We start from the raw sequence: 25,044 nt of genomic DNA on the forward strand, positions 1-25,044 counted from the left end.
TTGTCGTGCTCATAGGTTCCAAGCCATCCAGCCACAGTGTTTCATGTTTAACTATGATGTCTCTGGGTTCTTTTTAGTTTTCCCTATTATAAAATATGTGGATCGTAGGTTCTTCCCTTCAATTTTCTATTATAGAATATATTCATGTGGGCAGTGAAATTGTGGGTTCTTCTCTTATCAGTACAATTGCCACCTTTGGGTTTTGGTACTTTGTATCAGAAAACTCATATAAACCTGATTTACACACACACACACAATTGTCACCTTTGGGTTTTGGTACTTTGTATTAGAAAACTCATATAAACCTAATCTCAAAAAGGAATGAAGTGTGAAGTCTCTCATTTATCAAGTCTCTTTTGGTTTAATCAATTCCTTCATTTGGTAAGTCAACTTGCTCATAGGATTAATCAAAGCTCTCTTGAGATTAATCAAGTCTCCCTTGAGATGAATCCTCTAATGTTATCTATATTCTTATATTGCACATTTTTGCTCTATTGATTTTATATTGAGATTTGACTTAATACTGTTATAAGTGACCTAATGCTATTGTAAGTATTTTTATAATAGGTTGAGCACAACCATGTAGCACTCAAAGGGGTCCAATAGTTGAGTGCACAATTATTGGGGGAGCTAGAGGGGCTGTTTTATCTTGGAGACCTATTTGCATATTCTTGGTTACACCATAGGGAGTTAGAGGGGCTGTTTTATCTTGGAGACCTATTTGCATATTCTTGGTTACACCATAGGGTCTGGAGGACACAACTCAGCCCATCATTTTACTAACATTGTTTTGTTACAGGTTTCTTGAAGAGGCACTACAATTAAGCACTAGAAGGCTCTTTTATTAGATATATCAATTTCTACTAATTTATATTTGAATTCTCAATATTGGGACACATAATTTCCAACACTTCGACTTTTAAATCTATAACCTGACATCTACTTACTGAGATAATACACAATAATCATATTAAACCCATAGTCACATTGTGAGAATAAACAAGCAAGCATAAGCTACAATAATAAATATATAAGTGATAAAATTGCATAAGTCTTAAAATATTAGAACCCCAATATCAAATTCAAGCGCATAAACAATCTCATCCATAAAAGTACATAATACATGTTTTTAAATAAAACAAGACGAGTTGGGTAACACCGGGATCAACCAAGCATCAGAAGGTGAACCAAAACACTAGTACTTTGGAGGTGGTGGTGGAGGCATGTACTGGTACATGAAATTCCCAATGGATGACACGTTCATGTACGTCTCTCATCTGTCGGAACATATCCTACTAAAGGGTCTCAATCTCCACGATCCGGAACCCCACATGATGCTGACTCTAGTCGATTCTCCCTATAGAAGCCAAGAGCATCGCCCGCTGAGAGGGGTCAACTGCGGTTAGAGCGGTAGATGTCGGTGGAACCTTCCTAGATCGGGAAGACTCGCCCTCCTTCATACGATGCGTGGGTGGAGCATCCTCCCGTATTCGATCATCCTCACCATCCTTTGGTAATATAGGAGAGTTGGGCCCATCCTAAATACCCATCAGTGAAAGTATCCTCCCTATATTGTCCCCATGCCCTCTGTGTGTCCTCAGTATCGCTAAAATCCACTCTGAAGTACCTGAAAATGCAGGTCAAGAGTTGCCCGAACCCAAGGTTCGCCATCGCGGAGTTTTTTACCCGATAGATCATTGCTCGTTGAATAATGTAGGCAAGGTCAATGGGATACCCTACGTATACAGCGAAGGTTATGAAAGCCTGCATTAGAGAAATCTCATCCTGGTGCAACTCACAATGTGAGAGATGAGTTTGGGGAAAGGGAGCATACTCCTACCCTGTGCACGTGATCACACACAGAGTTGCACAACATAGTAAAGATCAGAAAATGCTCGGTGTAGTGGATGGACTCATCCCCACCCCAAGGTGGAATCCATCTCCACGCACTAGGGACATAAGGTACACCCAAAATGGCAGTAAGAGACTCAATGCTAGAATGAATTAAAGTACTTCGCACCCAAGATTGGTTGGATAGCATTGTGTCTCCTCTGACAACCTCTTCCTTTATAAAGGTTAAGTTGTTGTAGAAGTAGCGGATCAGCTCGGTATAGGCTTCCAGCATGCAACTTTAGCCTAATGCCCTGAATCTCTCCTCAATTTGGAATGGAGCAATGGGGTGAGGCTCTATGAATCTACCATGCTCAATCAATCTATCTTTGAAGTAGTAGTTGTATAAGAACTTTGCCTCTGCTGTACTGAACAGGTTAAGACATTGGACCCAGTGGCCAAGGCCTCGACCAACACTGCAGCTGAGGCCTCGACCAACACTGCGGCCACCCATGGGAGCATGTCTACCGCCATGATGAGCCATCTAAGAATAAAAGAGGAAATAAAAAGGGGAAATAAGGAAAAGTGGAGAAAAGCTTTGTTGAAAAAATGACAGATGGAACAAATGCGATGCAGATCTGAGCTAAAATGCATGGGAATGTAACAAGGATGCTATATAAGGTGTGAATCTACTATAATATTAAAATTCCACAGGTGAAAGTGTGGAAAAATTTTGAATCTAGCATGGATGTGAAGCAAAATCACAAAGAAATGGTATAGAAAGGAACCATACCTGTGGTTTCATGAAGAAAATGCTGTCAGATCTCTCGCTAGCATGCCACACAGAGCAAGAATCACTGAGGAAATGCAGTAGGACCTCCCACTAGAGCAAGAAAGCCAAGAAAAAACAAGAGAAAGTGGCCTAGGAGAGAGGGGTGGTCGCACATTTAAGCAACCACTGCCGCTCACCTGGCCTATCGACCTGATTAGTTAGTCCGAGGCCAACCAGCCCCTATTGGGGATGATAAACCAAACTGGGTCAACCCAGTCTAGAACAGGCCTTGACTCTGTCAACTTTGGCCTAGGCAAGGGTGGGGCGGCTAGGTGGTCGACTTGCTGATTGACCGGCCCGACCGACCGATCACCCCTTTGGTAAAAATCCAAAAATTCCAAGAGGTGGCAGTTGACTGGGATCGACCTACGCACTTGACCGGACCTAGTAAAGGTCGATTTTGGGCAATTTTTGGTGTTTTAAATGATTCCTATACATGTGTATGGATCAATTGGTTATATTTCTTGAAATCAAGCATGAGATTGGATGATTAGGGTTATGCTCATGTGATTTGGAAGTGATGGAATGTTGTGATTTTGACAGGATGGTTAACTTGAGAAACCATACTATTGGGAATGACAATGCTAGCAGTTCCAGTCATGAAGATGGGAGTGGAATTCCTCCTCATGTGGAAGTATCACCCCCTCCTTAGGGTAGTGACCTACCTAATGCTCCACCGGTGGTCATGACACAAGATGTGTTGAACGTCATGACCAACATGATGAAACAACAACAAGTACATATCAACACATTCATGCAGGGGATGCTAGCAATGAACCAAGGGAATTAGAATGCACCTCATGGGAATGAAACCGGGACCTCCACTCAAGAAGGGAATGATGGGAACTATGGTTGGGACCCCGCACCAAACTAATGGAGCATTTCCTCAAGGTCCAAGTTCCCGCATTTATCAAAATCACGAAAGATCCCTTACTTCCAAGCAAATGGCTAATGGAAATGAAGAAGGCCTTCCGTCACTTAAAGTGCAATGAAGAATAGAAAATTTTGTGAGCCGAACAAAAATTGCAACATAAAGATGATGCATGGTGGAATGCCACACTACCCATCTTGGCAACACAACACCCGGTAGTGACATGGGAAGTGTTCAAGAAAGCCTTTTGTCAAAATTACTTTATAGCATTAGTTAAGGATTCTAAGGAGATAGAATTTATGGCACTCCAGCAAGGGTCTCCTTCAGTTTTAGAGTATTGGTAGAAGTATGAAGAGCTCTTTTTCTTCGCCCTACCTTTCATGAAAGCCGATGTTGAGAAGGCTAGGAAGTTCTTCAAGTTTGACCTACATGGCAATTCAACCTATTGAAAAATATGCTTAGGTAGTGCAGTCAGCGAAGAAGATTTAAGAAGGAGAGAGAGACAGACCTATCAGTTGTAGAGAAATTCAAAAAATAGAGGAAGCAGTCCAAATGTGAACAGGAATCAAGGAAAGTTCAGTAGACCCACACCTTACCCTACCACTTAGTTTCAGCCAAGAGGTGCAAGGTTTTGACAGGGAAGCAATGGTGCTAGAATTCGCCTAGTTGGTGCCCCTCAGTCATCGGTGATAGTCTATGCAAATCAACGCCCAGTTTTCAGTCCTAGGCTAGTAGCACCGGTAGCGGCAGCACAAGGGCAAAGAGAAACGACTTATTTCATTTGCAAGAAACCTAGGCACATGGCTCGTGTGTTTCCACATAGAGGGAACCAGCCTGCTATAGTTTATAGGCCGGCTTAGTACCCTCAGGCATGGAAAGTGTTCAGTATGACAGGGACAAAGATGAACAAGAGTCATGATGTAGTAATAGGTACACTTTCTATTGCTTCAGTTCCTGCATTTGTATTGTTTGACACTAGAGCATCACACTCATTCATTGCATCATCATTTGTGAGGCATGCCTCTTTACTACCTAGAAAAATGAGTTATGAGTTGTTGATTAGTACACCTATTCGGTCCATAGTAAAACTTGATGAAGTGGTCGGATCTTGTTCTGTGACTGTGAAAGGAAAAGACCTAGATGCCCATCTTGTAATGCTAGACATAGGAGATTTTGATGCAATCCTAGGCATGGACTGGTTGACAGCTCACAAGGTGGTCATCTCATGTTCGAAAAGGAAAGTTCAATTTCATCCTATTGGCGCACCTGTCTTTGAATCTCAAGGTGATTTGGGAAAGCACAATGAGAAGACTATAGATGCAACACTCCAAGTCATAGAGTTAGTTGGTGGGGCTAAACTTTGCTCTTCCATAGAACACAAGAAAGAAGAGAAGTTTATTGAATACCTTGAGGTAGTGAAGAACTTCAAGGATGTCTTTCCCGATGAACTACCCGGAATACCCCCCGGAAAGAGAACTGGAGTTTTCTATTGAATTGATACCAGGAGCTGCTCTTATGTCTAAAGCTCCGTATAGAATGACACCCATGGAGTTAAAAGAACTAGAAGACCAGCTAAATGAGTTACTAGGAAAGGGATTCATCCAACCTAGTGTGTCTTCTTGGGGAGCACCAATATTGTTTGTGAAGAAGACGAATGGGAGCATGAGACTGTGCATTGATTATAGAGAATTGAACAAGCTCACCATCAAGAACAAGTATCTATTACCAAGAACCAATGACTTGTTTAACCAATTGAAAGGAGCCTTAGTATTCTCCAAAATTGATTTGAGATTGGGATACCAAAAATTAAGAGTGAAAGCAAGCGACATGTGCAAAATAGCTTTTAGGACTTGGTATGGTCATTACGAATTTAAGGTAATGCCATTCGGTCTTACCAATGCACCCGCTATTTTCATGGAACTAATGAATTGAATATTTCATGATGTCTTGGATAAATTTATGATAGTTTGCATTGACAACATCCTGATATATTCTAGGGATAGAAGGAGCATGCAGAACATGTAAGGTTTGTTTTCCAGAGGTTGCGAGAGAAGAAGTTATTTGCTTAGTTTTCAAAGTGTGAATTTTGGTTATCATAGCGAGTATTTTTGGGTCATGTAGTATCATTTGAAAGGATTAGAATTGATCCAGATAAAGTCAAGGTAGTGGTAGATTGGACCAACCCAAGTTAGTCACCGAAATCAGAAGTTTCTTGGGACTAGCAAGTTATTATAGGAGATTCACTGAAAATTTCTCCTGGTTGTCAGCCCCCATGACAAGATTGACAAGGAAGGGAGTAAAATTTGTATGGAGAAGCATGTGAGAAGAACTTTCAAGAGTTAAAGAAGAGGTTGACCATCGCACCCGTCTTGACAGTGACTGATAGCTCCGAAGGTTTGACGGTATACACTGATGCATCGAAGATTGGTCTTGGTTGTGTATTGGTGCAACATGGGAAAGTGGTTGCTTATGCATCAAGACAGCTTAAGGATTATGAGAACAATTATCCTACTCATGACCTTGAGTTGGAGGTCATAGTCTTTGTTTTGAAGATATGGCGACATTACCTTTATGGAGAGATAATAACCATATACACCCACCACAAAAGCCTGAAGTACTTCTTCACCCAGAAGGAGTTGAATATGAGACAGTGTTGGTGGTTGGAGTTAGTGAAGGACTACAATTGTGATATCCAATAGCACTCGGGTAAAGCAAATATAGTTGCCGATGCCTTAAGTAGAAAGAGTTCCCAAGAAGTGATCGATCGTGAAACACTCAGTAAGCCTCTATTGAATTCCATCATGGAGTTGGAGTTAGAGATTCTGCCGGAAGGTTCCGATGTGATCCTTGCCGCCTTGAGCGAGGCCGACATTAAGGAATAGGATCATCTCCTTATAGCCTTTGGATCCAGTCTTAAAAGAAAAGATTGGGAAGATTTCTTTAGATCCACAAGAGAGAATTGATTTTTCCTTGTCTACTGATAATGCTTGATGTACATGGGAAGATTGTGTGTGCCATCGAATGAAGAACTTAAGAGGGAAATCTTGGGTGAGGCACATCACTCCGTGTTCACTATACATCCTAATAGCACCAAAGACGTACAAAGACTTAGAAGAACATTATTGGTGGATCGGATTGAAAAATGATGTTGGGGATTTTGTGGCCAAGTGTTGAATGTGTCAAAGGGTAAAAGTTGTTTGACAACCATCTATAGGTCTTTTGCAACCACTCCTTGTGCCAAGTTAGAAGTGGGAGGATATTTCAATGGATTTTGTCACAGGCTTACCTCGGACTAACAAGAGTAATGACATAGTGTGGGCAATTGTGGAAAGATTGATGAAATCAACACACTTTATCCTGATGAAGATTACCTTCACCATGGATAGGTTAAAATTGTTTGTGGGGAACGTAGTGAGACTACATGGTGTGCCAGTTAACATTATGTCGGATCAAGATCCGAGATTTACCTTAAGATTTTGGAAGAGTCTACAGAAAGCTTTGGGCACCCAGCTAAATTTGAGCACCGTTCATCATCTTCAGACCAATGGACAATCTGATAGAACGTCAAATTTTGGAGGATATGTTTCGAGCTTGTGTAGTTGACACGGGAAGAAGTTGGGATGAGCACTTAGCAGTGGTGGAGTTCACCTACAATAACAACTATCAGAGTACCATTGGCATGGTACCATTCAAGGCATTGTATGGACGGACGTGTAGAACTCCCCTCTATTAGGATGAAGCTGGAGAGTGAAGGATTTTAGACCTTGAGTTGATAGAAGCCACAGGAGCTATGGTTGATTTGATTAGAGAAAGGATCAAGATAGCTTAGTCTAGGCAGAAATCATATGCAAATAAGAGAAGGAAGGACCTTGAGTTTCGAGTAGGTGAACAAGCTTTCTTGAAGGCTTCACTAATGATGGGTGTGATGAGGTTTAACATAAAGGGAAAGCTCAGTCCATTTGAAATTGTGGAGAACATGGGACCAGTTGCATACCCGTTAGCACTCCCATCATCTTTGTCAGGTGTGCATAATGTGTTCCATGATTCTATACTTCGTCAATGCATAGAGAGCCCATAACACTTCTTATCACAAGAGCCTGAAGGGTCGAGTGCAGACCTTTCTTATGAAGAAGAACCGGCTGAAATTTTGGACTGCAAGGACAAGCAACTCCAGAATCAAACCATAACATTGGTGAAGATTCGATAGAAAAATTATACTTTTGAAGAAGCCTCGTGGGAGAAGGAAGATGAGATTAGAGCAACTATCTGACCCTCTTTGTAGCCTCTAGTATGTCAATTTCGAGGATAAATTTTCTTTTGGGGGGGGGGGGGGGGAGGATGTGAAATCCCCTAGAATCCTAACACATTAGCCCATTGGTTCCAAGATTGTGAACCAAGAGTTCAAATAGGTGAAAACTCTGGACCATACGAATTGAACCCAAGTGTTTAGAAATCAAACCTATGGAGGTGGATGATCATGATGAAGACCCAATCACTCTAATAGAGTAAGAGGAGAGAGAAAGTCAGTCTGAAAGGAATAGAAAGGAGGTTTTGGCGTGCCCAAAAATTGATGCTAGAGGACTCAAGTTTCGAGGTAAAATCAGGCCTTGAAAAGACCTCTTTAGCCTCTGAAGCCCATCGAAATTGGCCTTCACATGAAGGGAAAATAGGACCGGTTGATTAGGGTTGGTTGGCTGCCTATAGATCAACTGCCCTTGCCCAGTTTCGGGATTTCGGGTTTAAAACCCTATTTTATGACTCTCTAACCTCGAAAATGCATTCATTTATGTTAAAGTGGGACTGAGAGCTTGGAGTGGAGAAAGCCTTGGAGTTTGGTGGATTCCTTGCACGTGGTGAAGCATCAAAGTGCGAATCATTGCAATAAACATGTGTAGATGTGAGTATTCATGAAACCCTCTCTTCTAACCTAACTTTTGAGGTGGTTATGAATAATGAATGCTATGTGGTGCTTGTTGATATTAATGGATAGTATTGAATGTTTCTTCTTGCCTCTATTAGTATTTTACAACCCTAATGAGAGTTGGTTTGTGCAATCCTTTGCATTTGAAATTGATCCGAACCTCTTTGAGAAGCCCGCGGATAGACACGGAGAGCCCAAATTGGGGTGATTGAAGGGTGTGTTTTAGGGACCCTATTATTGTTCTATTGAAGACCCCAAAGCCCTATTTCTAGTTGATTTCAAAATGGAGTAGAATTTACCAATTTAGTCGCGGCCCTAGGGTAGGCGGTCAACCAGGGGCATTCAATCGACTCTAGGAGGCTAAATCAACCACCCCCTAGTCTGGGTGTGTGTTTTTCCCCTTTGACCCCTGGTCGATCCCCGATTGTTGCTCATTTGATTTTTCATGTTTCTAGGGTTATTTTGGGTCACTTGCACTCTCTTTTGTGAATTTCATTGGAATTTGGAGATTTACATTATCTTTGATAGGTGAGGAAAACATATTGTCATATCTTGTGCATTTATTGATGTTGTTTAAATCTTCATTTACATTGATATCTTATGTCTATTATGAATTGCGTGTGACTTTGCGCGAATGGAAGGTAATGTGATGGTTATGTTTATTTATTATTCAAATTGCTTGAGTAATAATCTTGAAATGATGTGTACGTGTGGATTGGTTGGTAGGACAGTATCCACCTATACCTGTATATCGACTAAGGTTGTGGGTTCACCTTTTACCTTAGTGACCTTATATTCACTTAGACTTAAGTGCACGATCAATAAGTTTTTAAAAGGTGTTGGCTAGTGAAACCATGAGTACTACTGCTCTTTCGACAGGGGCATTAAAGCCGAGTGACCTGTGATGGCAATGGTTGGGTCCTATGTGCATCAAGCAGGCCTACTGTCATCATGATATGGTAGAGTTGCATATGTAGGGGTTGGGCTCATGGGAGTCCAAAAGACGGGTTTGAGTGTTGTGAGGAGACATGAGAGGCATCTGCCCCAAAATATGTGGATGACCATAGGGTTAAGGAATGTGATCTAACAGATGCCTCCCATTGAGGATACCATTCCTAGGTGGAGAAGGATATTGAACCAAAAGGGCACTGGGCATGAGGGGAGATATCCAGACCACATGTAGTACGAGACTTGCATATGGCCTAGGGTTATCTCTGACACGCGCCAGTTCTTAGACCAATGGTGATGTAAGGAGAGGTGACCTAATTCCCAGCCATGGTTGATGTGACTTGACCCAACTACTGTGGATAACCCAAAATGCGTGCTTGAGTGTCATGAGGGAGAGTGACTGAGACCACCCAAAGGAGGCTGGTGTATAGCTTAATGCATGTCTACCATAGAGACCCCATTGTTAGAGTTAGGAGTATATTGCATACATGTTCACTCACTCAACTCATTATATATACACGGATTGTTTATGGAAATGTGTGATGAATGCATGATATATGGTTATGTTGATCCCACTGAGTTCTATTGAACTCATTCATTTTATGTATAAGTTCTTTGTAGATCTCACTACAGGTTATGAGAAACCTGTTTTCCTGCAAAGCCTACTGCCATTCAAGTCCTACAAGAGACCCACGGAAGAGGACACAGAGCTACATGGTGAATCATGTATCTGTTCGGACTATGCCTATGGAGTCCAGCAACTTTGAGACATTATCTTATGACATAGTAGTTACCCTTGTTTCTATGTGTTACATCCTTCTCATCCAGCCGATAGATGATGGTGCTACTTAACTTTTTTGGGCCTACTCGAAAACTTAGACTTCCACTAAAACACAGTCTTCTTAAACTTTGATATATGATTGAGTAACTTTGGAGATGCTTCTTAAACTTAAGGGATGACTGTAAGAACTAAACTTTTATACTCGTTAAATTACTTGTCACTTTAATATTTTCTTGCTATTTGATTATGCTATATCGTGTTGAGTTATGAATTTAGCCATGAATCTTGATGCTGTAGTGTATCACCCCCATGGGCATTCGGGTCTGATCGGATCTACTTGGGTGGGGTGTGACACAATTGATTCCAAGGTATTAAAACTAGTAGATTCTCCCTTGAGATAAAACATCTTCTTCTTTTTTTTTTTTCCTTTTTCTTTTGTAGATGAGGCTTTCTTATTTTTGTAGAGCTACCACTAATGACTTACATACACTTAAGGAAGCCAACAAATTAATTTCTCTAAAATTGGCTTGTTCTTTAGTGCTAATATCTCTGGATCAATGCGTACTTCTTTGTCTCAAATCATTGGTATTCCTGAAATGGAGATCTCATCTAGATATCTTGGGACGTACTTGTTCAAACTCGGTCTCACACAAATGACCTACAATTCCTCATCAACAAGATTAATAATTGACTTAGTAGTTGGAAATCTAACACCTTACCTTATGCAAGTAGGCAGGTTCTAATCAAATATGTTATTTCCTTCCTCTCTACTTATTTTCATGGGTTGATTTGACATCCCCAAATCCATGAGTGAAAAAATTGACAAGATTATGTTTCAATTTTGGAAGGGAAGCTCTCACGACAACAAATGTTAAGAATCCCTTCTATTTAAACCCACAATGGAGGGAGGGCTAGGTCTTTGACCTGCGAAGACCCACAACCAAGCTCTTCTCTTGAAGCAATGTTGGTGCCTCCTCTCGGTGGTAGAGTTAATGTTGATAAGAGTTATCAGGGGAAAATATTTCCCCCAATCCTCTCCCTTCGATCCTAAAGTCCTTTGGAAAAAAAGGCTCGCTCATCTGGAATAGTCTGGCTTCTAGCCTTCTACCCTCCCTAAATTAAAATAGTTTGTGACTAGAAAAATTGGCAATGGTAACTGTGATAACCTCTGGATTGATCCTTGGTCTCCTCTCTACCAAGTGTTTACCTCTTGAACTTTGTAGGCAAACCCACATAAAATGGGTCTCTCAAGCGCTATCAGGTGGGGAATCGAATACCCAGTTTCTTCTTTCCTTACTCCCTATTCACTGTGTTTCTGAAATTTTGAAAACCACGACGTCTAATGAAGAGGATAGATGGATTTGTACCCTTACTTAAGGTACAAAGTTCTCTACAAGGAAGGCTGCTCTACATCTTCCTCGTACTCATTTCACTAGAGTTAAGCACTTGAAATGGTGGTCTATTTTTCACAAAAAAAAACTCAAATTGCATCCAAGGTATAAACTTTTCTTGTGGTGACTCCTTTCTAATTAGTGGCGGAGCCCCCCCCACCCCCCACCCAAAAAAAAAAATGAAAATAAAATTTTAAGAAAAAGATGATTGGTATATATGTCATTCTTAATCATTATCCATCAGTTACCATTAAACTTCTATTTTTAAGGAACAAAAAGTTAAATCTTAATTAGAAACTAACTCACTATTCCTAAATTTCTCCCTATTTATCCTCTCGTATTTCTATTCTTATTTATTCTCTCCTAAGTCTCCTCTTTTATTCCCTATTTCTTCTCTCTTCTTTCCTTACACCTCCTACATACAGTTTAGGTAGTTGGCAAAAATTTGAAAAAGCTAGCAGACAAGGGTTAGCTAGGGAGTCCCCTGTAAGCGACACGTCGCATCGGCGCCAAGATGCGGTGATAAGTAGGCAAGGATTCTCGCACCGTGAATGAGTGCGGGTAAAGAAGCTAGTCCATAAGCGTAGGATTATATTGGCATCTTGGAACATAGGATCTTTAACTGGTAAGAGCTTAGAATTGATAGATGTTATGAGGAGAAGAAGGATTAATGTAGCTTGCATTCAAGAGACTAGATGGAGGGGTAAAAAAGCCAAAGAGTTGGATGACTTTAAACTTTGGTATACTGGGGATAAAACAATAAAAATGGAGTGGGTATAATAGTGGATAAAGATTTCAAAAATGATGTGGTGGATGTTAAAATAGTGGGTTATAGGATTATTGTTATCAAGCTTGTAATGGAGAAAGAGTTCATAAATATAATTTGTGCATATGCACCTCAAGTAGGATTAGATGAAAGTCTAAAGCTAGAATTTTGGGAAAATATGGATGGATTAATGCAAGGAATTCGTGAAGGAGAAAAGATTATCATAGGAGGTGATTTAAATGGACATATTGGAAAAGATCAAAGAGGATATGAGAGTGTTCATGGAGGATATGGTTTTGGAGAAAGGAATGAGGAGGGGATTTCAATTTTTTATTTTGCTACTGCTTTTGATCTATCTATTATAAATACTTACTTCAAAAAGAGAGATGAACATTTAATTACTTTCAAAAGTGGACAGCATAGAAGCCAAATAGATTTCTTCCTAACTAGAATGACTGATAGATTGTTGTGCAAGGATTGCAAGGTGATATCGGGGGAAAGCTTAACTGCACAACATAGACTTGTGGTCTTGGATATGTGCTTAGTCCCAAGAACACATAAAAGGTCCAAGGTAAACTATCCCAGAATAAGATGGTGGAATTTGAAAGGAGAGTACTCTAAATCCTTCGTTAATGAAGTAGTCAAACAAGGAAAATGGGATTTTAAAGGGGATACCAATGCAATGTGGAATGAGATGGCTTTGTATTAAGAAGGTGGCTAAAGATGTTCTAGGTGAATCAAAAGGAAAGTTCCATTCCTATAGAGAGACGTGGTGGTGGGATAGTGAGGTTCAAGCTGCCATTAGGAATAAAAAAGCTAGTTTTAAGACATGGCAAAGAACTAAGGATGTTAAGAATCTTCAAAGGTATAGGTTGGATAGAAATGAAGCTAAGAAAATTGCGGGAAAAGCAAGGGAAAGAAAGTATGAAGAGTTATACAATAAGTTGGGCACAAAGGAAGGGGAAAATTTTATTTATAAGATAGCTAAGATGAGGGATAGGAAGAGTAGAGATCTTGACCATGTTAGATGTATCAAAAATGGAGATGGTAAAGTATTAGTTTGTGAGGAGGATATTAAGAAAATATGGGAAACCTATTTCTCTAGTTTACTAAATGAGCATTCTTCAAGCACTTATGTTTAGGACGATTACACTTTTCACCAAGGCACCAATGTCCGAACTTGTATACGTAAAATTTTGATTTCCGAAGTAAGAGAAGCTTTTAGGAGGATGAAACTCGGCAAGACACAAGGTCCTGATGAAATCCCAATTGAAGTATGGAAGACCTTAGGAACCCATGGACTAGTTTGGTTGACTAAGTTGTTTAATAAGATTATGAGCACAGGGAAAATGCCAGATGATTGGAGGAGAAGTGTTGTGGTTGCAATTTACAAAAATAAAGGAAATATTCAAAGTTGTAATAACTATAGGGGCATAAATTGATGAGCCATACGATGAAATTATGGGAGAGAACAATTGAAACCCGTTTGAGACACTTAACTACAGTTACGGAGAACCAATTTGGGTTTATGCTGGGAAGATCTACAACGGAGGCTATTTACTTAATTAGGAGACTTATGGAAAGGTATAGAGAATGTAGGAAAGATCTTCATATGGTATTTATTGACCTAGAAAAAGCTTATGATAGAGTCCCTAGAGCGTTAATTTGGCAAGTACTAGAGAAAAGAAGTGTTGCAAGTAAATATATAGATATAGTTAAGGATATGTATGATGGTGTGGTGACTAGTGTTAGAACAATGGGGGGACAAAGTAATGAGTTCCCGATAACAATTGGGCTACATCAAGGGTCAACTTTAAGCCCATATCTATTTGCACTAATAATAGATGAATTAACCAAAGACATTCAAGATGAGGTCCCCTGGTGTATGCCTTTTGCGGATGATATTGTGTTGATTGATGAGACCCAAGTGGGAATTAATACCAAATTAGAATCATGGAGAGTAGCTTTGGAATCAAAAGGCTTTAAACTTAGTAGATCGAAGACAGAATATTTGGGTTGTAACTTTAATCATGATCGGGCAGATGATGAGGTGGTGATACTTGACGTTAAAGAGATTCCTCAGAGTGATTGTTTTAGGTACCTAGGTTCAATCATAAGTAAAAGAGGTGATTTAGAAGATGAGGTTTCCCAAAGAATTAAAATAAGGTGGATGAAGTGGAGATGTGCGTCCGGGGTCTTATGTGATTGGCGTATTCCATTAAAGCTTAAAGGAAAATTTTATAGGACCATTGTTCGACCAGCTATGATGTACGGTGCAGAGTGTTGGGCTGTTAAAAAGAATCATATAGATAAACTCAATGTAGCATAAATGAGGATGCTAAGATGAATGAGTGGCAAAACTAGGATGGATAAAGATAAGAAACGATCATATTAGAGTTGGTCTGGGAGTTGCTCCCATAAGTGATAAACTTAGAGAAAGTCGTTTGAGGTGGCACGACCACGTTCAACGGATACCTATAAATGCTCATGTACGGAGAAGTGATATAATCCATATTGAAGGAACTAGAAGAGTTAGGGGTAGACCTAAGATAACCTTAGGAGAAGTGGTGAGAAAGGATATGTATAGCTTAGGCCTTGTATCTAGCATGACCTTTAACAGAATTGATTGGAGGGCAAGAATCCATGTAGCCGACCCCATTTAGTTGGGACAAGGCTTATTGTTGTTGTTGTTGCTCTTTCTCTCAATTTTTCTACTATTCTTTTCAAAAAAAACCCTCAAAAAACCACTAAGGCATGAACCAATTGAATTTTTTTTTTTAAATTTCATTATTGAACTAATTATTTTTTCTAACATTATATTGAACTAATTATATTCTCTCTCTCTCTCTCTCTCTCTCTCTCTCTCTCTCTCTCTCTCTCTCTCTCTCTCTCTCTCTCCATGTGTGTGTGTTATTCTTTTTAGAAAACAATGACTTAATTGATTTTTTAAATTTTTTTTATTTGTTATTGAACTAATTGAATTAATTAAGTAGATCGAAGACATAATATCTAGTTTTTAATTTTAGTCATGATTTGGCAAACGATGAGGTGGTGAAACTTAACGATAAGGAGCTTCTTAGTGATTGTTTTAGGTATCTAGGTTCAATCATAAATAAAAGATGTGATATAGAGAATGATGTTTTCCAAAGAATTAAAACATGGTGGATGAAGTAGAGAGGTGCGTCCGGGGTTTTATGTGATTGATATATTCCATTAAAGCTTCAAGGAAAATTCTATAGAACCGTCGTTTGACTAGCTATGATGTACAGTGTAGAATATTAGGCTATTAAAACAAATTATATAGATAAACTCAGTGTAACAAAAATGAGGATGCTAAGATGAATGACTGACAAAACTAGGAGGATAAGATAAGGAATGATCAAATTAGAGTTGGTTTGAGAGTTGCTCCCATAAATGATAAGCTTAGGGAAAGTTGTTTGAGGTGGTACGACCACATTCAACAGAGACCTAAAAATGTCTTGAAAATGGAGAAGTGTAGAATCTAGATTGAATGAAGTAGAAGAGTTAATGGTAGACCTAAGATAACCTTAAGAGAAATGGTGAGAAATGATATCCATAACTTAGGCATTGTATCTAGCATGACCTTAAATAAAATTGATTGGAAGACAAGAATCCATGTAGCCGACCCCATTTAGTTGGGACAAGGGTTTTTATTGTTCTTCTTGTTGTTTTGAATTAATTGTTTTTGTAACATTGTATATCTGTATAGTTATATGAACTAATCTTTAAAGTAATTGTTCTATTAAAAAAAAGAAAGAATTATTGAAGCAATTGAATTAAAATTGATCAAATAATCCAGCAGTGGGTCACACAATATGTACGATAACGTTAATGCTAGCTTGATGGGGAGGTGATTCAGACTTATTATTCGGCCCCCCAATGTTTAATCTTAGCTCCGCCCCTATTTCTAATAGTATAATTATGTTATTGTTAAACGGATACTAATCTCACTGTTATGACCTATGTCTACCTCACTTGAGGAAACTATTTGGCATTTTTTATTTGGTTGTGATGATTCTAAAAATGTGCTACAAGTAAGTCCTCTTAGGATTAGATTTGAACTTATCAAAGGACCATCGCTACTAGATGTACGTGTGGCATAGGGTTAAGAGCTTCATTTGAATATCCCAATGATGAATTGGTTTTTTTGGGTTGAGCTTCAGTGCTACGCATTAACTGTGTTGTCGATAGTCCAGATCAAATCTCAACCGAGATTTCAAAATCAATGGGCAGGTTTGGGCGGGTTTTTTTTAGTACTTGGGTTTAACTTTCTACTGTTTCTGGAAATTCAGAAATCAATGTGCTGTCAAGAAGATTAACTGCTAATGTGCTTTCATTAGTACCATAAACTACAGGATATCAGTTCTACTTTTGTCTACTGGTAAAAGTAGAACCTCCCAATGTTTCATTCCCAGTTTCAACTAATGTACAGTTATCCCCTACAGGCTACAGCTTTCACATTGATAGCCCAGTTTTTGTGATTAGATAAAAACTCCTGATACAGAATTGATGGTTGCAGGTATACAGTTAGTTGGGTTGGACATCGGGCTTGTTTTTGGTCGACACCTACACTGTTGGTACCAAGATAGAGTTGGTTTTGGAAGGAATAACTACTGGTCTACAGCATGCCAAGTAAACAAACATCACCATACAACACCTGTGGATCAACTCGGAGGAACTTGTTGAAGATCCCTGGCCTTACTACTTTTTACCTTTGCTGCTGCAACTAGTAGATGAACTTACCAATACTGCCGTTTCTCTATTTCCCTTCACAGATTTGTGTGTAAACATACACTCTATCCTCAAAGGCTCTGTTCTACAAGAAGCATTTCACGCATGTAAATATAGCTCTCTGCACTATCGGGTTTTTGCGAAAGAAAAAAAAACTACAACGCATTCAAAACAGAGTTTACCCAACAAAATATACATTTAAAACATCCTAAATTTTATATCTTCTCCATTAAAATGGTGGAAAACAAACTTAACGAGAAACCCTAAGAACCAAATCTCGAAAGAGAAATTACTGTCAAGTACAGAGATCATGACTTCACTTTTAAGGTTTCTGAGCTTGGTTTCCAAGAATTCCATTAACCACAGAAGTCGCAAGAAGAACACCCAAGAATTCAGCCCCTGCAACCAATCCGGCCTGAGCAAAACCACCAAAAGCGGGTGCAATTTCTGCCTCCGCCGCCACAATCCCCATCTCAGCACTTCCAATTCCTTTCTCCGCCGTCTCCAAACCCTTCTCCGCCGTCTCAATTCCTTCTTTCAGTAACTCCTCTGCTTCTTCCTCTGCTTTCTTCAGTTTCTTCCTCAGCCCGAACAGTGGAATGTCTTGTGCCTTTGCTGTCATTTCTTCACCCGTTATTGCCGCCGTTGATGCCGTTAGAAGAAGCAGCAACTGTCTCCGGTTGGGGATAACGGCATGGTTGTTGGATAACGGCAGCCGATTGGGAGAAGATGCGATGTGATACGCCGTTTGCTCGCGTGGACGGGGTAGCGAGCACGTGCTGAGTAGAGCTTGGGCTGCGGACGCCATTACTACTGTGTTGGAGCAGCGCAGAGGAGACAGAAGCTGGGAAGGCCTATCTGCAGAATTAATAGCGTGGCAGTTGGAGAGTGGAAGCATTGGCTGTCTTCCTACCCATTTATCACACAAATCAATTTGGTATCTTTATTCTTTACCCAAAAAAGAAAATTAAAAAAAAATCTAATTTTATATAAGAAAATAAAACTGATGTCAAATCATTTAGAAAAAAAAAAAAAAAAAAAAAAAAAACTCAACACCAGGGTCTTGAAATTGCTCTAGTTTCGCAAATAAATGCACAGCAAAGAACAACTTATAATTCATATTGAAATTTGTAGTCAAAGACGAAATCTCAAATTGCTAGTTTCACCTCGCTTCTCGTAAGTGATATGTTTTGGATAAACTTTAATTAATAAACAAATGGTCGAAATTCTGTCTTTTTTTTTTTTAACCAAATAAACGGATTAAGCATCATACATATGTCATCAGTTTGTATGGGGCTTAAACTACCTCGTTTGTTGGTTGGTACATAATCGCTAATAAACTTAGTAGCTATACTATTAAAGGAGTTAAGGAGTGTCGAGGACTTATAATTATAAAATGTGGCATGTAGCAAAGTAGACTTAATGTCTACCAAATAAGATATTAGTGGATAGGCTAATGCAACTTGGGTGGAGCATCGAAGAGAGGGATTGGCTTCATATCATTGATCCACACTTCTTTGATGTGATCAGTGTTTGTGTTATTGATCCCATCATTTATTGCCTTCATTAATGCTTCTATCGAGTTGCTTTTTTCCAGCTGCCTTGCTTTAGCAAAAGTGAAATAACCGTGCTCCATAAATCCCACACTCCATCCTACCACCTTTAGTGCTTCATTATATACCCCTGCACATAACAATATAGGAAAGTGAGTATCTAGCATTTTATACTCATGTTGTGAATTGTAAGAGGTATTGTTGGGTGTTTGTCCAAAGTAGGTGAGAGGTTCATATCCAGAAGCCATCTGTTGATATTTGTTATTATCTTATGGGGATTGGGCTTAAGTTTTTTCATAGTTACATTATTTCTCTCTTCCCATATGAAATAACATGTAGTCACAAAGGCTGAAAAGAACCACCAACTTTTATGCTTGTCTAGATGGAAATCAACTAAGAATTTATTGCACAAGTGCAACATGTATCTTTGAGCTAGGTGTTCTGTTCGCAATCCAAGAGGTCCTGCCGCCCAGATTCTCTTGGCCCATTCACAAGAGATGAAAACATGCCAAATAGTCTCTGTCTTATCTCCACACAGTTTACAAAGATCGTGCATTTCCGTCCATCGAGATAGTGTAGCTCTAACTGATAACACTGCATTCAAAAGACGCCAAAAGAAGGATTTGAGTTTGGGATGTAGCGGTAGTTTCCAGAACATTTTTCATCATTGGGTGAAAGCACGGGTCATTGTAGCAAATTTTTGTTTACTCAGAGCCTTGTCGAAAATGTTGACTACAAGTTTTGGTCTCAACTGTAGCTGTACTATGCGTAACACCCAAGTAGAGCTCCCCTTTAGTGAGGCTTAAAATTGGGTTAAGTCCTTTTAGTGATTTAATATAAGATTAGGATCAGCACCAACTAATACCATTAGAAGATAATTAACTTCATTTGTAAAATGACCAAAATATCCCCATCCCAACCTCAAACCCCACCCAGCGGCCAGCCCCATCAACTCCCTAGAACCAGACAAGATTACTTAATAGAATACAGAGATAGGAAAAAAACAGAGGACATATAAGGTAAGAGAAAGAGTAACACTTAGCTTGAATATGAAGACATAAACAGTAAGAGGGAATTTCAACACTAAGAAATTTGCAATTCTTGCTGTTCTCCCCAGTTCAAACAGATTCGAGATGGCAGCCTCGCCGGCTAGAGAAATGAAGCCGGCAAATTAAGCATACCCTTCAAGCCTGCAACCATTTCTTCCACGTTGGATTGATTCCATTTTGAAACCACTCGCATAAATTTTTTCAACCTTAGATTAACACTTTCCGTACAATATCCATTAAGGTTCAAAGTATCAAATATCAAGTAGCACATCAGTTAAGTGTTTTTAGCAGATGCATCTTCTGTTCATCTCAAATATTTACATCGCACTGACCATGCATTTCAATGCAATCATCTGTTCATTTTTTTTTTTCGAGAAATATCATCTGTTCATCTCAAATATTGATAAAAGCGCCTCAATATTTATTGTATCAAGGGTATACAATATAAATACAAATCACCATATTGTATTTTGAGAACCTTTTACCAAAAAACAAAAAAAAGTATTCTGGGAACTTCAAACCGTAAAAACCGTAATACCGACACCATAACATTAAATACTCACATTTTTCTTGTAAATGTATAATTTTTTAACCTTCTCCCTGTGGTGGATTTGCTTAATTGGAACAGAACTATGCGGTTCTCTTAGCCTTGGCCTAACCATAACTCTGGGACCGTTAACCACCTTTGCATTCTCTGATGCTGACTGACTGGGCAGGCTGTCCCGATAGCCGACGGTCCCCTATCGATTTCTTGACTCCAAGTAAGTACAGAGGCTCAAAAAACCCAAACAATTTTTGGGTGTTTGATAAAGAAACTTATTTCCGAAAACATTTCTAGAATCAGCAGGAACCAAGCAGAAACGCAAAATGCAGAGATAGATGCATTGGGTACACTGGCTGGGATGTGTATACATATATATTTTTAATTTACAAGAGTGTACAAGAGTGTCAAGGGATCCATTTTGACCAACTCATAAAGCATACATAAATGGCTTGGCATAGAAGTACTGGAATTCATGGCACATACATAATGATCATATCCCCTCGTCAATGCCAGCTTCAGCTTCAGTCAAAATCGCATCATTCTTGGTCAATAAGTCATCACAGAGATCTAAGAGTACATCCGCAAGGGGAGGAATGCCAGGATTACGCACTCTATTGTATGTGTGAGCATTGAAGGTGATCTGCCACACATCATGCCGAAATTCCTCTCTGCTCCTGTACTCCATTTTCCTCACCTTCTCCTTAATAGTGGAGAGATCCATTGGACGCTGGATGATGTTCAGGTAGTCAGGGGCTTCCTTCTTGGATACTGGTCTAAAGAAGAGCGACGAAACTTTAGGATCATTTTTTAGGGATTCCACTATTGCTTCCAAGATGTTTGCCAAACCAACCTGTGACACAAGAATATTTCCATTCATTATATTCACAGAAATGATCAAGTAGACTGCAAGGTTAACGACAATTGCTGCTTATTTGTAATTTCTTATCAATGGAAATTATAGGTGCAGATATTAATTCTCTAATTAGTCATCTGAAACCTTTTTCAGTACTAACCTCATTAATTGAGGACCTGAGAAACACAACAATCCAACACTTGCTATTGGATGCAGTTGTTGCAACAATTTATTCTAAAACTTGAAGTGGAAACTAACAAGAAAATGACCAAATCTTGTTAGCTTGGTAGAAATATTTGTGGGATGATTTGAGGCTACCAATAGCAACAAGGTGGATCATACAAGGTATGACCCTACACGATTTGTATCCAGAAAAGGGTAGCCCCTTCCGCAGTTATCTTGTAAAATCTATCGCTTCCATGCTTGGTGAAGACAGTGGGGTCAGGGCTGATCCATATTAAAGAGGTTTAGGTTCACCAAGAACCAATCAGCCGCCATTTCTTGCTATTTCTGAACGAATAAACAGAAGGTGCCATTCCAGCAAACTGGTTAAGATCACTCATCACCTGGTCTCGAAATTGGATCTCACTCACATTTTCACCCTCCCCTATCTTAAATTCTCCCTCCCCAGGTGACTTTACTTATGTTACTTTCATAAAACTATTTGGAAAAAAAAAAAAAAAAAAAAAAAAAAACAAACAAACACTGGACAGATCTAATGGTGCTGTGAAGAGACTTAAAAACTTCCATGGATTTGTGCATTAAGAGATGTGCAAATAACAAGGAAATTTTAACTTGTAACGAAGTTGGATAAAAAATGTTACCTCTCCACCTCTTCGACGCTTTATTTGAGGGGCTCTTTCTGTAGCATATCTTCCCAGCTCAACTGCAGGGCGCCTCTTTGCAGCACGGTCTCTTTCTGGCATTCTTCGGTCATTTCTGCTTGTTCTTGGTTCCTCTAGATACTCAGCTCCAATCTCTGCCTTTTTATTCTTTTTCTTCTTCTTAGCTTTCCGCCTCTCCATCTCTTCCCTCTCTCTCCGCCCGGCTTCTTCATTTCTCCAAATCTCAGCAAGTCTTCGTTGCTCTTCTTGCAACCTCCTTTCCTCATTAATTCTCTGTTTCCTCTCTTCCATCCTCTCTGCTGCATATCTCCTCTTTTGTTCCTCTTCCCATAATCTTCTTTCTTCTGCCTCTCCATCCAATTGCCTGCTCACCTGCTTTCCTTGCTTTTCAAAGCTTGAAAGTTTGATCGTCTTCTTAGCCTTTCTATTTTCTTCACCAAGAGAGCTGAAATGTTCTTGCTTTATCAGGTTAGAATTTGAAATCCCCTTTGGCTGTCTAATTATAATTTTTTTACGAGGTTGATCCTTGTCTGTCTCTGGCAGCGAACGTATTATAATTGAGGGCTTCTGAGGCTCAACCTGTACATCTTCAGGTTTTGGCTTGGTGGCGATTTTTATTTTATTAATCTTGGTAACGGATTTTGTAATGTTTTCAACATCGATGCTGACTTGCTTTTCGGAACTCCGCACACTCCCAGGTGTAGTTCTCTCAGGATGCTTGTCTGCTGGGCCACATTTGAGCTTCAGTGGGAGAATTTTTGGTTTTGGTACAAAATTTTCAGAACTTTCTGGGGTTTCCACTAAAGCAACTTTTGTTGCACCTTTAGAAATTAATTTTTTAGTCCCAGTTCTCAGTTGGGGTTGAGCAGAAGGATCTAGAGCGTCAGATTTTGCATGTGCTTTTCCTAAGTCTGAGCTTTCAACCTGAATTTCTAAATCTTCTCCGTACTTCGGGCAGTTTTTGTTGGTCCTCATATGTCCAAGCTGATGCATCACAAGATAGACTGTCATTACAAAGAATATGCTAAATCATTTAATTATATTATTTTGTAATTACTTCACCTACCTGACCACATGCTCCACAGATGAAATTTTCTCTCACTGGTTTATCTGACGGTTTCTTTTCCTTAAAAACCTGGTTTCGGACAGAAAAATTTTCAAAGTTAACAAGGAAAAATAACCAACCAATACCAATAAAAAATGAAGTTGGAATTTGACAGGCTACCCAACACAGGCAAAGAAATGTTCTGAGGAAAATATACTCATTTAATACACATTATTAATGCAGAAAGATCAAACGCAACAACTATTCTATCTTAATGTGGTTGGATCAGAAGAGTTATACATGTATTCTAAACACAACAGACACAGGTTCTTAATAAACAATGAAATCTCAATTTCTTAACCCTCATGCTTCAAGCAAGCAGATCCTATTTGAGCAGAGCTATTGGATGAGACAGTCTACTGGTAAAAAGTAACAAATAAACTCAGCAAATGAAACTTAGAATTTAAGAGTTAGACAAGATACAGATCAGCTATTTGACACTTTCTTTGGTAGCAAATAGAGAACAAAACAATATTTATTAGTAAAAGCTAAACCCTTTTTCTAAGAGATGCTGCACAAAGAAATGCACAGAATTCCTAGTAAAGGTTTGGAAAAGATGTAAGATGATCTATCTGTGAATTAGATATGAAAGCCTGGAGAAAGTTTGGCTTATTACTTTGAGACATGAAAATAATCGTGACCAGTAATTATTGAAAGCAAGACAAAGTGAATCACTTCAAAAGAAGTTTGTTAGTTTGCAAAATATAGAAGACAGACACTTCTTTTTTTTGGCCAAAGAAGACAGACACTTCATACACAAGCATAGGGGAGACCAGAAATGTGGTGCAACAAAACAATTTTGATCATAAGAGGCCAGCCATGTCATTTCATGTGAGAAGATTGAGAGGGATGCAGGCAGCTCAGCAAACATACTCCCAATTGAAAATTACTAGATAGGTGCACCTTAATTTACAAAAGACAAGCAGAGCAACACAAGTGGATATTTTGAAGAGTAGGGTTGTTGACCGTGCTAACCTTGGATCCATCACCCAAAACTTTTGCTTTCTTTTTAAGCAAACCCACATGTGTGATATCATTCTTTCCATTTCCTATCTTGGCTTTTATTTTTCCGGACAAATTTCTTTTGGCAAGAACATTATCCACCTGCACTCACAACAATAAAGAATTCTTTTGTAACACAATTCCTATGTTTGTGTCCTAAAAATAAACATAACCTCCATTTTGAAGTGAAAAGATCTCATCAGAAATTGGATGATTAAACGAAAAAAAAGAAAGGCAGAGATTAAATGGATGTAGAATGAGTAGCTACTCAACAATACCTCCATTGGGTCACCAACGATGGTCTCTTTGGATATAGTTGATCCATCATGTAGGGTTGTACGAATAACTTTCCTGGTCTGTTCAGTATTTTCAGCACCAAAACTGAATTGCTTGCCCAATCTGACTCCGTCCTGCTTCACATTTTTTGACTTTTTTTTCTTCCTCCACTCGATCTCATCATCTAAGATGGTACACATATTAAATGATACATTGTGTCAGCTCTGCCATAAAATGTTCATTCGATATATGGTTCATGCAGTTACCCCATGGTACCATTCAGTTTTCAACAATTAACGTGTTTACAGCTAAAAGTAGACAAGAAATTAACAACATATAAAAATTAAGATGACCCTGGTGATAAGAAATGAATGGAGGTTTGGCCAGCTCATGGAGGTTTCTTTGAACCATCAAGGAGGCCCCACTTAGGGTTTCGGCCAGGGGATCTTTGTGTTCACATCACCCCATTCAAGGCGTATTAAAGGGGCCTAATAAAATTAGACTCAAAAGGACAAAAGCCCCATGACCAAAAAAAACCCAACCCTAGGATTACATTAACGAGTACAAGCTAATAGGTGTTGGATTTGCATCAAATAGTATTGGGCTATAACTTGGATGAAACCTAGATGGGTAGGTATAGAAGCTGCTCTTGAAAGTTAGTTTGGATGGGTATATATATGGAAATAAGTTCTTGACTTTAAGGTTCAGAGAGAACTCAAAAATCA

General features: G+C 39.1%; 2 protein-coding genes across 2 annotated transcripts in view; both read right to left on the bottom strand.

Moving 5' to 3' along the window:
• Positions 1-16,890: 16,890 nt before the first annotated feature.
• YCF37 (homolog of Synechocystis YCF37) lies at positions 16,891-17,995 on the bottom strand. Its single transcript, XM_089137876.1, has one exon. It carries the CDS (start codon positions 17,988-17,990, stop codon positions 17,415-17,417), a length of 576 nt encoding a protein of 191 aa, XP_088994002.1. The 5' UTR covers positions 17,991-17,995; the 3' UTR covers positions 16,891-17,414.
• Positions 17,996-19,905: 1,910 nt separating this feature from the next.
• Positions 19,906-25,044, bottom strand: part of HAF01 (HAC13 protein (HAC13)) — an 81,710-nt gene continuing 76,571 nt past the window's right edge. Inside the window, exons 18-22 of the mRNA XM_089136294.1 lie at positions 24,322-24,503; positions 24,017-24,145; positions 23,003-23,071; positions 21,916-22,920; positions 19,906-21,088 (exon numbers count right to left, since the gene is read on the bottom strand). Coding sequence (XP_088992420.1) covers positions 20,729-21,088; positions 21,916-22,920; positions 23,003-23,071; positions 24,017-24,145; positions 24,322-24,503 — 1,745 coding nt within the window. The 3' untranslated portion in view covers positions 19,906-20,728. The remainder of the gene's footprint in view (positions 21,089-21,915; positions 22,921-23,002; positions 23,072-24,016; positions 24,146-24,321; positions 24,504-25,044) is intronic.

Source organism: Hakea prostrata, chromosome 10 (genome assembly GCF_041222555.1).
Source record: "Hakea prostrata isolate BN-2017 chromosome 10, UWA_Hpros_2, whole genome shotgun sequence".
NCBI lineage: Eukaryota > Viridiplantae > Streptophyta > Magnoliopsida > Proteales > Proteaceae > Hakea > Hakea prostrata.

Coding starts and splice junctions, on each gene's coding strand:
- YCF37 (XM_089137876.1), bottom strand. CDS start 17,990: ATGCTTCCACTCTCCAACTGCCACGCTATTAATTCTGCAGATAGGCCT.